General features: G+C 40.2%; 1 protein-coding gene across 4 annotated transcripts; it reads right to left on the bottom strand.

Moving 5' to 3' along the window:
* Positions 1-540: 540 nt before the first annotated feature.
* Positions 541-13,576, bottom strand: Ccnl1 (cyclin L1). 4 transcript variants are annotated; one of them, XM_059265446.1, is made up of 11 exons: positions 13,129-13,558; positions 12,789-12,863; positions 12,211-12,320; positions 6,341-6,461; positions 5,141-5,205; positions 3,358-3,457; positions 3,153-3,257; positions 2,930-3,071; positions 2,609-2,720; positions 2,416-2,508; positions 541-1,327 (listed from the first exon to the last, which is right to left on the bottom strand). In XM_059265446.1, exons 1-11 carry the CDS (start codon positions 13,450-13,452, stop codon positions 979-981), a joined length of 1,596 nt encoding a protein of 531 aa, XP_059121429.1. In that variant the 5' UTR covers positions 13,453-13,558; the 3' UTR covers positions 541-978. The 4 variants fall into 4 exon arrangements, with proteins under 4 accessions (XP_059121429.1, XP_059121428.1, XP_059121430.1 ...); XM_059265445.1 differs by having other exon boundaries at positions 2,416-2,514; positions 13,129-13,556; XM_059265447.1 differs by lacking the exons at positions 12,789-12,863; positions 13,129-13,558 and adding an exon at positions 10,520-10,592 and having other exon boundaries at positions 2,416-2,514.
* Positions 13,577-13,841: the final 265 nt, after the last annotated feature.

Genomic DNA, 13,841 nt, shown 5'->3' on the forward strand with positions numbered 1-13,841 from the left:
CTTCTTATCCCACCATACACACAATACACTGAACTTCTTGATGTTTGGACATAACCCCTTCTGAGTAGCACACCATACTCTCCTTTGCCAATGTACCTCCTCCTCTAGTAGTTGATACCCGATGCCCATTTGTACATGAATTGTTTCAGGTCTTTGTAATCAATTTTTTACTTTACGATCTCACTGATTTTGACAATCCCAGATTAAGTTGTACCATTGAATGCCAGGTATGCTAAAACACTTAAAACCTCCATGGATGGGTCTTGGTTTTAGGCTGTGATTTTGGTTTGCTCATTTGTTAAGTTCCTATTACAAATAGTTAAGATTTAAAATTATCTTCAGATACATTCAGATCAAATCAGTTTTGCATTTTAGTGGTTCTGTAACAGTATCAGGCCACTCCAATTTGCTTTTCCTATATATACAATGACTACTGCATACTGTAAGACTTTATCCCAAACTACACCTGTCAGAAATCAGTGCAAAACCATCTTACCATTAAAATCTTTTAAATTTAAATCAATAAGGTATTTGAAGCAGTTTAGAAAAACAAGATTTGTATTTTATTTCCTTGTAAAAATCTTTACACATGCAGACAAACCAGTGTTAAGAAAGTATTCACCATCATTTAAACAAATAACCACTTAAATAGAACAGTGTCTGCAAGTTTTATCTGTATAAAAATAAGATACATTTTTACAGAATTCACACTCCAGTTCTTATAGCAATAAACAATACACAACTATAATAAAGTACAATTGAACCTGACCATGGTTTTCAATTAGATACTGCTAGGGCATTTTAATGTGCAAAAAACCTTACCATAGTTCTTTTCCAAAGAAAATGTCCTCAGTGTTTCTAGAGACCTAGACAATTTTAATAAATCAATTCCTAATCAGTTTGCTTTATGTTTTGATTGAGTCCATATATCACACTGCAGAGAGGCAAAACCAGAAGCGATGCAGTGTCAGAAGAAAGTCAACGCCTATGCCTGCCATGTCCTGAGCGACTGCCACTGTGGTGCTTGCCTTTGTGGGATCTCTCAAAGGAGCGAGATCTTTCACGTCTGTCTCTGTGATGTCCCCTTTCATGCCTGTGTTTCTTGGCAACATCTGAGTGATCCCGAGACTTGCTCTGAGATCGAGACCGAGATTTTTTCCTTTTATGACCATGTCTATTTGAACTTTTTAAATCTTCTCTGGTATGTTTGGCCTTAAGATGAGGAGAACCATGATTATGATGTCTTCGAGGGCTTTCACTGTGACTGCGGGACCTGCTTCTTGATCTTGAGCTGTATGTTCCAGATCGACTTCGCCTATTATTATAACTTAGACAATAAAAATTTCAAGTTTAGTTATGATTTCTACTGGCAATAGATTAGTAACTGTTGGTCATTAGCAAGTTCAAAACAATCAGCTATGAGCAATGAAAAGCTTAACTGACATGTTCCTCAGTCTCCCCATGCTGACGTCTCTCAACTGAAGCTTTACTGTTACACAAAACATCCTATGCCTGTATTCCAGTAAAGAGGGGAGGGTCACCATTGTGTCCCAGAACTCTGTTCTTTTTACTGAGTTATCTCTCACCTGATCAAGTGCCACTGAAGCACCAGAACCTGCAAACAAATTACGAAGCTGACTGGAAGTCTTAGGCTTTTAATACACTGATGAAATATTCACATTTCTAACAAGCTGAATGTAAAGAATGTTTTCAAGTTATGAACAGCTTTATATACATATACCCCCAGGGCATTTTCTGGACACTTTTTAGAAAGGGGGGCGGGGGGCTGCGGCGAGACAGAGTAGAATGCACAAAATGCCATTAAGGCACACTACTTGGGTCAGTGAGATGGCTCAGCAGGTAGAGGGGCCTGCCACCAAGCCCAAAGACCAGAGTTTGATCTGGGACCTACACAGTGGAAATAAAGGACTGACTTTTTACAAATTTTTCTGTAACTTCTGTGCATAACCAATTTATGCATATTTAAAAACACACAACTAGGGCTGGAGAGATGGCTCAGTGGTTAAGAGCACTGACTGTTCTTCCAGATGACCCAGGTTCAATTCCCAGCACCCATGTGGCAGCTAACAACTGTCTGTAACTCCAAGATCTGACAACCTCACACAGACGTACATGCAGGCAAAATACCAATGTACATAAGAATAAATAAATTATAAACACACACACACACACACACACACAACTAAAGTACCACACACATCCAAAGTATGTCCTTAAGTTTATTTCTCTTTACGTTAAGCCTAATCCTGAAGCATGCTTGCAATCCTAGCAAACTGGTGCTATACCGTAAAACCTGCTAAACAAACAAAAATCCCAAACACTCATTCGTAGCCTGAAGCCCACCCCCAATCTTCAAAGGCCCTAAGCCCATCCCACACAGGACCCATTACTCACTGTCTTCTTGGGGTATGTGATCTGGAGCGTGATCTGGTTCTTGACCTTGATCTACTAGCACTTCTGCTGTTTCTGCTTCTTTTGCTGTCTTTTCTAACACTTAAAAAAAAAACGCAGGCAGCATTGTTGACATTGTTTTAGGGAGCGCACAAAGCTTCAACAGTCAACACTCAAGCCTGTGAAGTACACTCACCCATTGTAAGGGCTTTTTGAAGCCTGCTGTCTGTCCTCAGGTTCTTTTTTGACTGTCTTCACATTCATGGAGATTGGTGACTTCTCTTCAGCTTTTACTTCTCTTGGTGATGCTTTTAAAAGACAAGGACAATATAGTAAGGACAGGTTTTACAAAGAACCATTTCCCAATACACCCGAAAGTACAACATTTCTAACCCTTAGATCCAAAAAACCCAGTAACCATTTCTTAATGGTCTCTAAGCAAATGTCCAACACCAAACCTTTCTAACAAGGTACACTTCCAGCGCTCCCATTTCATTCAATTCTGATTGTATCTTACATGGTTTAGAGGCTGGAGAAAATCCACCAAGAGTTGAAAGGGCTGGAGTTCCATCAGGATTCAATCCCTTTGCTTTCAACTTGGCTTCCTGTAAGGCTACTTTTCTTTTTTCTACTTCTTTTTCCAGTAATTCATAGTTAGGCTGTTGGATGAAAAATCAAGTTAGCATTCCCTTTAGAGTCTTGGAAATGCCACCAGCACCAAACGCAGTAACTGAAATTACCTTTTTCCTGGTGTAAAGTCTAAGTGTCTCTATGCAGATTTCCTGGATCTCCTCTTCTGTGGTACCAAAAAGAAGAAACCAATGGGGCCGAGTTGGCAATGGAATCTAAACCATTAAAAAGAGAACAGTTCAAAGTTACACTTTTCTCAAAAGTAACAAAACTCCTAGAGTTTACTTGGTAAAGCACAGCAGACTGTACACTTGCCTGAAGTGCTCTGGCTGCAAGGTAGATACAAGCACATGCTATAGTCTCTGGTTGAAAGCGAACAAAAACATTGGTTCGAAGACTGTCATTCATGTAATTCCTGAAAAACATTTCAGCTGTAAGCTTAGTCCATAAGCAAATCAATTGTTCTGAGGTACATACAAAATTGGAGACTCAATCTACTTCATTCTTTTTTCTTCTCCTTATACTCACATCTTTACTATGTTAACAGTTTCTAATCCTTTCCCCCACAGTACTTTTCAACAATTCCATATCAGCAATCTAGATCTTACCCCTAAAATCCTCTTTCAACATACTGTTCTAAAAGGTAATGATTCTGAAGTCAATTCTGACATATGAGTTTCAGAGTTCACCACTCCAACAATACTTCAAGCCTTTAGTTACTGACCATCTCTCCTTTATCCATAATGAAAAGCAGTGTCAACCAAGTTCTTTAAAAAAAAAAAATTCAATACCAGAAACAGGGGTAAAAAGGTATTTTTAGTAAGAATCCATCAATTTACTCTTACAGTTAGAAGGAAAAAAAAACTTCAAAAAAAAAAATCTAGGTAGAAGTGAGCAATAATACACATCATAATGGCCTTGTTTACATACCTTTTTGCAATTAAGCATAAATAAAAGCAATGATCTAACTTAATTAAATAAACTTCTGAAACTTCTAGAGAAACTTTCCCATGAAATTCCTTAACTATAAAAAAAAAACTTTATATTTGCTAAAAAGCCTGAGCTGGAAATTAAATGGATTAGTTCTAAAACCCTTACATTTGTTAAAAAGTATATTTTTTTTGGCTGCACAGAATACATTAAAAACTCATGCATTTTATAGAGAAATGTGGCTTTTCTAATGTTACCATTATTTACTGAGTCCAAAAGAAGCATGGCAGTCATTTGAAAAAGATGTACTTCTGGGAAAGTCCAGAATTATTTAATGCTTGTTTATCAACAGTCATATAAATCATTTATGGCTAAACCACAACTTCCATGCTTACCCTTTCTGTATCTCAGAGGCCCAAGTTCAAAAATATTTAAATAACATGAACTTCTTTTTAAAATTATATGCTTCTTGTATCACTGTCTGCAACGGCTCACTAGCTGGAGTAACCTACAATGGCGCAACAGGTACCCATTTCAAGCTACATGGTTAAGGTAGCCTCCTTTGGTAGAACGGATGCTATACACACTGCACGTAGAAATTTAACTGAATCCAATTTAAAAAAAAAAAACAATTCATAATGGCTGGACAACAATCTATCAAAAATGAAATATTCATTTTGATAGTTACAGGTATACATTAAATACATAGGCATGATGCATAGTTACTTCTAGAAGCAAATATACAAATCCTTTTGACACCCCGACAGAACTAGAAGATGCTGCCAGATGGATATGGACCACTTCAGTGAATCTCGGATGAGAGCTTGCACTGGATTGGCTGGAGAGCAGGCTAGCCAATCAGGCCATCCTGAGGTCATGGGCTGAAGTGCAGAGGGCAGAGTTCTATGACTTACCATCATGGACTACCCTTTAATTAAAGAGTAGAAAAAAGAACAAAGTTAAATTGAGTTCTCCATTAAAAGTAATTAGTCAAGCCAAGAAAACAGGAAGCAGAAATAAGCATTATTTACCTTTTGGTTAAAAAACAACAAAAACAAAATGCCCCAAAACAAACTTATTTCATTATTTTGGAAAGAAAAAAATGAAACTTACTTTATTTCTGCTTCTGTTTTCCTGACTAAAGAAGAAATGTAAAAAAGCAACTTACCAGGCAGTTTGAACCAGGGTTTGGTTCCGCTCACACTCTAAGACTTGTAAATACATCACAATGATCTGAGGAGAAAAAGAAAACACCATTCAGCGTATTGGTGGTTCTTTCACAGCAGAGGTCAATGAAAAAAGCATCAAGTGTTAGTTACAGCTTTTAACTCCTATACAATTACAAATATAGGCCAACGTCAAACATACCAAACTCAGTGTGGATTATCACATTACTCAATTCTATAAAAATGTGATATAAGGGGGCTGGAGAGATGGCTCAGAGGTTAAGAGCACTAGCTGCTCTTCCAGAGGTCCTGAGTTCAATTCCCAGCAACCACATGGTGGCTCACAACCATCTGTAACGAGATCTGGTGCCCTCTTCTGGCCTGCAGGGATACATGCAGACAGAACACTACATAATAAATAAAAATCTTTAAAAAAAAAAAAAAGTGATATAAGTGGTGGCTAACAACTTTTTCCCCCCTAGCATTCATCAAAGAGAGCAGAATTTATGCTATGAGAGTACACAATGGCCACAGCACATTTTCTAGAATACTAAGCATTATAGCAATTAATTTCTGCAGTAAAGCTTAGCACACTAAAGTTTCTTAAATAAAAGCTACATATAACTCAATTATAGAATGCTTGCCTTGCATTTGGCTCCCAGCAAAACACACTAAATACATATAACTACTTCAGTTCATGCCAAGTGTTTCTGGACCTCATTATCATCATTTTATAACTTTACAAAAGTAGAACTTGAAGATACCAGGAAGTAAGTGTCACCCAGTTAAGAGCGGAGCTAGCTAGCTATCTCCAATAGTCCCAATTCTTGCAACTACTGTTCAGAAGGGCAATAGGAAAGAAAGCCAAAAGAGAAAGCTTTCATGAATGGTTTACAGTGAACAGCTAACATTTTCAACACTTTGACGGGCCAGTTTCTACATATATGTACAATTCATTCCTTACATAAGGAATTCCATCACAAGAGTCTGTTAGGTGGAAAAACTAAAACTTAACCACAAAGAATATTCATGATCACACAATTACAAATAACAAAGCCTGTTTTGAGTACCATTTTAATGACAAACATCAACACCTAAAAGAAAGCTTTTGAAAACTCAGATGAACTCTCCACATAAGTCAAAATTTTAGGCAAAAAAGCCCTAATACTTACGAAATGTAATTTCTGCATTCTATAACTCACCTTATGGGGATGCTTGACATGAACACAAAATCCCAACTCCTTTAGCACCCTCCTTTCTGCCTTGATAACTTGATTTTTGGTGTTTATGTAGTTCTGATCAAGGATCAGAGGGCTTGGAGTCCTATAGTTTGTAAGAAATAAAATCAAAACTGTTTTGCACATCCAAAACCTTTTACTTGTGGCATCTCCATTTTCCCTTCCAACCAACTATTGGCAACAGAAACCAGCTTTTTAAACTCCTGCTAACAAGTTAAAGCATTTATCTTATGCTGTCCAAGTTATGCTAATTATATGCATCTAGACAAAGCTCTTAAAACTAACACAACTTAAACACACACACACACACACACACACACACACACACACACACACACTCTCTTAGGTCTGACTTTTTCTTCTTTAACTTATGCACTTAACTTCAGTGATAAACATTGGCACAAACCTCATCAGCCTCCCAGAAGAAACTTCGCAATGACAAGAATCAATGTGATCCTGAAAGATTTACTATAAAGCTCTAATATGAACAAAGACCTAGAAAAATTCTGAGTAAAACCTTGCTAAATTTATGGTCAACAAACTAAAAACAAATACACAAAGAATATCTATCTGCTTAATTAGCACCTACCCCTGGTCAAAAAAAAAAAAAACAAAAAACAAAAAACACAAAACCCGTAACAACAAAAAAGCAAACCCCAAATTAGCTCAATTGCCAAATGAATATTAAAAAACAAACAAACAAAAAAAAAACAGGTTTAAGGGTAAATTAGGTAGCTCAGTCAATGTAGCTCCTGAGACTGGAAGGCCAGAGAGGGAACAAGACTCAGAAACCACAGTCAAGGCCTGTGTGGGATGTCCCCCCGAGCTGTTTTCATAAGTTATTTTTCATATTGGGGGAAGGAAGGGACACCTAGCCACTCATTAAAAAGTCATCTCATGTACATCATGTAAGTTTGTTTCTTTTAAAAAAATAAAGTCTTGGTTATGGAGCTCATTCTGCCTCACCCACTAGAGCAGGTCATGTTAAAGGCAAGTGCAATCTGGCTTGTCTTACAATCTGCCAGTTAAGTAATGTTAATGTCATCTATGAAATTAAGCATGTTTTTTGATACATTCTTATCTCAAACAGCAAGATGTACATGTCTATTAATGACTGTACAGTAAGTATATGGGTAGAATATCATTTAAACACGTTCTCAAACATTTAATTCATTTTCAGACAAGTTCCAAGTTTTATACTCTAGAGAATGCACTACCTGAATACTTCAATATACAACCTGCTCAGAAACAAAGAGCCTATTTACGCATAACCACTTGAAGGTAATGAAACAATCTAATCTGTAATGTTGAGCCAGGAGTAGTAGCTCACACCTGTAAGCCCAACACTACACAGGGGTGGGAGTAGAGGAATGTGGAGATAAAGACTTCAAGGACATCCTCCATCCACTAAACAGGTGAACTGAGGCCAACCTGAGTTAACACAAGACTGAAAAAAATCTGAAATGAAGTACATTACTACCTCCCTGGTATCAGGCTATCAAGAGTAAAAAAAAAAAAAAAAAAAGGTATTTTATATTTTCCTTATTTCACTTAAAAGCAAAATCAGTTACTGTTATTCTGTAACTTTAAGTTAAATAATAACTGGCAGAAGTAACACCATTAACAGTAACAAAGTAATGATGCTTCAAGTTCAATATCTACTACATTTTCAAAGTGTGAGAAATTTTAAGGTAGTTAAGTAGGGCAATGGCCTGTTTTGAATCAATTTTATCAGGACAATAGCTGCAAATTGCACTTAAGAAAAAAGTCAAGTTTAACTCAAATGGGAGCAACCAATGTATGTATGAAAACATACTCCAAACAGATACTATGTAAGGGCTTATGATTTTTCAGGTTTTACATATGCATTATAAGGTTGTCCTTCAACTGGTATTAGGAGTCAGAGGCTCAAGTTTATCTGTACACAGCTTAGTTCTTAACCCCTGAAATCCAGACAGTAAGTAAACAGCACCATTAAAAATCCCTATACAGCTGGTGCTGGTGGTGGTGGTGGTGGTGGTGGTGGTGGTGGTGGTGCTGGTGCTGCTGGTGGTGGTGGTGGTGGTGGTGGTGGTGGCGGCTCATGCCTTAAATCCCAGCACTCGGGATGCAGAGCCAGGGAGATCTCCGTGAGTTCAAGGCCAGCCTGGGCTACAGAGTGAGTTCCAGGAAAGGCACCAAAGCTACACAGAGAAACCCTGTCTCGAAAAATCAAAGAACAACAAAATAAAATAAAATAAAATCCCTATACAAATAGTTCACAAAAGCCAAGTTCTCACTTTTTTTTTCATGTGTTAAAATGTATACCACAGCTTACTAAGAAAACTGTTTTATAGTTATTTTTAAATGGTGATAAATCTGTGATTAAACAGGTGACCAATTTAAGGATTCATCACTAATTCTGCTTAAAAAAGTATCTTAGAGTTACTCCTCTGCCATACGCACATTCCCCACATCAGAATCCCATAGAACATGTAAAGGCACAGGCTTTGTTTAATCCCAGGAGTAAACGGTTAAGGCACAAGGATCATAAATCTCAGGCCACCCCAAGCTAACAGTGAGACCTGAATCTTAAAACTCCAAACAAACCAACCTTACTACAACTCAACCATTTAAGCTCTTGTTCAGTCTTGCCACTACCAATTTTTTCCAAGTTAGCTTTGTAAACAGATAATCTTGTCTTCATTTTGCTCAGAAATTTACCTCATAAATCAAGGCAAGCTCAATAAATACAAAATTAACAACTACTTTTACAGAAGCATTTTATACCATGATAAAACATAGAAAATGTCTCCATAAATCAGTAAGCAAAGATTCTGAAAAAGCATTTAAGCATCAAAAGCTTTTTATAATAACAAAGCAATCAAACAGAAATGTTTTTAGCAATACATTCCGTTGAATCAAGGCTTGGTAGAATTTCCTCCCAATCAAGTAAGCATCCTTGATCAACACTAGATGAAGAGGTGGCACTTAAAGCTGAGAGAGTTAAGTCCTCATCTTTTCAGAACTCAGGAATATGGACAACACTCAAAACTACCAAACTCCACCTCTGAAGATTCTTTATTACCTGACTTTGCTCATTAACTGATCTGAAATCAAATTTCAATCTTTAGGAACTCTTGGTCTGTTTATTGTTTTTGTATGATAGCTACTTCTATGGTATGCCTGAAACACAGCATATGAAAAACTTTAGAAGTAGGGTGTTCAAGCATGGTTAGTCTCATGTATTCCAAAGGATTGATATTCTGGAAGTAGTACAAGGAACCACACTATAAACCAGATGGGTAATTAATAATACACAAGTAGGGAGACAGGATTCCTACTCAACACACAGAAATTTCTAATGCTTATTTTGAAGTAAACAGGAACATTCCTTAAATGTCAAACTGAAGTTACCTCAGAACCACAGAAATAAACTACAGATGGTTAGATAAATTGTCAATACTGACCTGACCCTTCCAATTAATTCTTACTTTTATACATTGAAAATAGCATCAACAGTCACCAATAAAGGAGTTAAGTCTTTAAGTTTATCTTGTAACATAAACCTTAAAAGATATGAACAGACTTCTTTAAAGAAAAAAACTCTTAACACACTGGGAATGTTACATATAAATAGCAAATTGTATCTGAAAACTACTGGTATGAATAGCTTTTCTTTTCCTTTAAATTCAGCTATTCTGAAGAGCTATCAAACTGTGAAAAAACTGGGGGGGGCAAGTCAAATATCTCATATTGAGGACTGGACACTGGTATTACTGTTATCTTTATGTAGCCATGACTACAAACAATGACTTTAAGGCTACATGCATGCACCCCCCTGTAGTTGAAAAGGCCATACAGTAACCTAGTTAGCATTCCAATTGTACTAAAATTCTCAAGACAAACATCAGAGTATAACATTTATGAATACTCTCTAACAATACCTACTATGCAAAGAACACGAAACACTTTACTAAGCTATAGTTTTAATAACTTGGACAGCAAAGAAAAAAGCTTGTAACCAGAAACAGGAGTTTTTTGTTTGTTTGTTTGTTTGTTTCTCTAAATGGTTCACCAGTGGCCAACCTGTTAGTCCCCGATTCCAGTGACCTATTCTCAGAACACTGGCTTCTCCTTGGGGATTTTCGATACTTCACTCACTGTTGCCATGACGACAGCTTCATCTCTATGTACCACTCCACATCACCCAGGCTTTGGTAAATGTAGCTGGTCGCTGTATAGTCGGTTGCAAGGGAAAAAAGAGTTGAAGTTAATAACATATACAAGTTACATGTCTGAGTAAACTTGTAAAATGCATAGAAACACTTATATCCTGCTTTTAAAAGGGGGGGCTTCCATGCAATTAACTTCTTTAAGAATTTCATGCTATAATCAAACCCGTAACATTGAAAACAAAATCAATTTCTCTTTAATGATGACCAAAAATGCAGTTACATCCAATACAAGTCAGTCAGATTGGATTATTTTGAATTCTGAAGTTTTATAATTAAGATGATCCTATTCTGACAATCAAGGAAAGTCAAGTCCCATAGGAAAATGCCACAATGTAATTATAGTTGGCTCAATGACTCATATACTAGAAAATGTCCTTTTAAAGCAGAGTCCTTTGACTAAAGATAAGAATTCTCTATTTTATCAGTGTTTCATTTAAAAACACCCTGAAAAAAACAAAAACTTCAGCCACTATCTAAATAGAAATAAAACCTCAGAACATACTAAACACCAGTCTGAAATTCTCCTATTTCTTTACTTTCTTCACAAACTAAAAATATCTTCAAACAAAAGAAGTATCTGGGAACACACTAAGATGGGGCTGAAAAGGCATGAAGAAAAGAACAAAACAAAAGCTATTAAAAAAAAAAAAAACCCGAGGCAGTAATTTTTGACCATACTATCCATTTTGAACTCGCTTTCCTATCTGCTTATCTGGCTACCGCCAACAAAGACTATATATGATACTCATTTGGACTAAGCAACACCCAGCTCCCAAAACAACTTACTTTTCACAGCTAACTTCCTTTCAAACTAATCACAATTCCTCAGAAATTAACCTACACCATGACTATCCATCAGCGTGTCCTAGAATCACCTGTAGAACAGGGAGTCCTGCAACAAACTTTGGTACTGCCATAGATGAACACACAGGCCCACACAGTTACCAGATTATCACTACACCTCAAAGATACTGTTTCAGACTGTATTTTCTTACAAGATCAGATAAAGAGCCCTATCTGAAGGCAACTCTATGAGTTATTTTTCTAACCCACTCACTGAGACTGTATCTAACCAAAACAAAATACCTGTTCAATCCCTTTGACTTCAAACTTTATCATCCTCCAGTCCTTTCAGATCCGGTATTATTCGATATATCGTAGTTCAATGTTGAGAAGTACTCTAACAAAAGCCAACCTCAATTGATGGAGAAACTGGGGCTCCAAGCAGAGTAACAACCTACACGGAACTTTGCCACAATATTAACTTGAACTACAGCGCTTTCACGTCCAGCCTTCAGTTTCCCAGAGAGGGGAGGGGAAAAGGAACTTACAGAATACACTCCCACTTGAGCCAACCGTACTCCCTTTCTTTTTTAATCTTAAGCCAAGGGACTGGCTTCACAGCACTGCTACGATTGTCCACAAAGGCAACTGCCTCTACGGACTTTAGATAGCAAGTTTAAGTTTCAGGGTTCCTATGTGAATTTCAACACCTAGCGCCAGTTTGCTTTTGCATCCGTACTGACTTGAGGAAGAAGAAAAAAAAAAGGTGTTTTGACTCGATGATTGGTGTACAACAGCAGTAGCAAGAAACTAGGTTCAATAAGCCAATCTTACCTTTTTCCTCTTAACTGGCGGAGGTGGTGGAATACATTAATCACATCTCTTATTCTTCTTGGTGCTTCTTCGATTTTTGATGCAAGATTAATACAGGCCATGGCAACAATCTGAAAGAACCCACGAGGGGACGAAACTTATAACGAAGTATAAAGTTAAACTAGAAACAACTCTGCCCAAAGTCTAACAAAAATTGCTTTTAAAAAGAAACTGTAGGACACAACGGGGCTTTGGGCGAAATAAAATCAAGGGCGACATTTTTTGAGCACGGGCCTTAGCAGCTATGTGCGGTTTTATTGCTCAACTGTTCCTAATTTCGGACCGGAATCAAGCTAACTCCCCCCCAAGAGTTGCTCAGGGGCCTGAAAACGTAGTTCTCGGTAACCGAGCACGTGGACTCGGGATCCATTTTCTAGGTCTTGAAACACGTTCTAAGGGCCGCATTTCCTTGTGGGTGGGAACGAGGTACAAAGGCCCAAGCTAACCACTCCCTTTCTGGAAAAGCTGGTTACTACCCCTTCCTTCCCGCTTCCGGATGAAGCAATCCCTTCTCGCTCGCCCGCCCCCGCCGAGCTTACCTCGAAACTGTGTTTGACGAAAGACTTGGAGTAGAAAAAACGATGAAACAACACCTGCCCCGTTGCCATCGCCACCTGCAGACGAGAGAGGAGAAACGGAAGCGCCGGGGTCAGGCGGGCCCGCACCAGGCGCCGCCGCCGCCGCCGCCATCTTGTGCGGCCGCTCGCCTCCCTTCCCCCCCGGCCGCCCGCCCGCCCGCCCGCCCGGGCCGCGCGGCGCCGCCGGCCCCCGCACGCCTCCCTCCCCGGCCGCTCGCCCGAGCTCCCGCCGCCGCCCGGCTCAGGCTCCCGAGAGACCCCGGCCGCGGCGGAGACCCCGGCCGTCCACCGGGACTCTCACCTGCGGCAAGCGGAGGAGAATGCCGGCGGCCTGGATGAGCTCGCAGCCCAAGATGCGCAGGTCCGTCTCGCTGGGCAGGTCGAGGCCGTCCTGCATGGACGGGGTAGGCGAGAGCCGCTCCTCCGGGATCAGCGAGTGGTCGATGGTAAGCGACACCTCCGAGTACAGGCGGTCGCCGATCAGGATCCCTCCGGTCGTCGTCGTCGTCGTGGTCGTCGTGCCTGAGCTGGAGCCGCCCGCGCTCGGGGCGGCGGACGAAGCGGCGGCGGCGGCGGCGGCGGCGGCGGCGGCAGCGGTCGAGGTCGGGTGAGGCCCGGACGCCATAGTTCCAGCGAGCTGCACGCAGGGCCGACGCAGCCGGAACCCAAAGCGAGACTAACCAGCGTCCTCGGCGCGACGGATATTTCCCGTGACCGCCGGCTTCCAGGCCGCTGCACGCAGCGTGCGCTTCCGCCCTGACGTCACCACGCCGACGCCCCGCCCCGCCCCGCCCCGCCCTGCCCCGGCGCGCGCCAACGTGTTCCTCCCGGCTGAGATAGGCGTGGAGGCTCCCCCGGCGGCTCGGGGCTGGCCGGGTCGGTAATCCCTTTAGGCACCGGATAATCCGCCTGGTGGGTCGGCCCCCGAGACCCCTGGGCGGTGTGCGTCCGGCCATGGGCGACACCCGTGTGTAAAGTGACTCCCGAACAGGGGCAGCCTCGCCGTTGTGAGAA

The sequence above is a fragment of the Peromyscus eremicus genome, chromosome 6 (genome assembly GCF_949786415.1).
Source record: "Peromyscus eremicus chromosome 6, PerEre_H2_v1, whole genome shotgun sequence".
Lineage (NCBI taxonomy): Eukaryota > Metazoa > Chordata > Mammalia > Rodentia > Cricetidae > Peromyscus > Peromyscus eremicus.

Coding starts and splice junctions, on each gene's coding strand:
- Ccnl1 (XM_059265445.1), bottom strand. CDS start 13,452: ATGGCGTCCGGGCCTCACCCGACCTCGACCGCTGCCGCCGCCGCCGCC. Junction 5,206..6,340: donor ATGTCAAGCATCCCCATAAG/GTGAGTTATAGA, acceptor TTTTCTCCTCAG/ATCATTGTGATGTATTTACA. Junction 1,328..2,415: donor TCACATACCCCAAGAAGACA/GTGAGTAATGGG, acceptor TTATTGTCTAAG/TTATAATAATAGGCGAAGTC.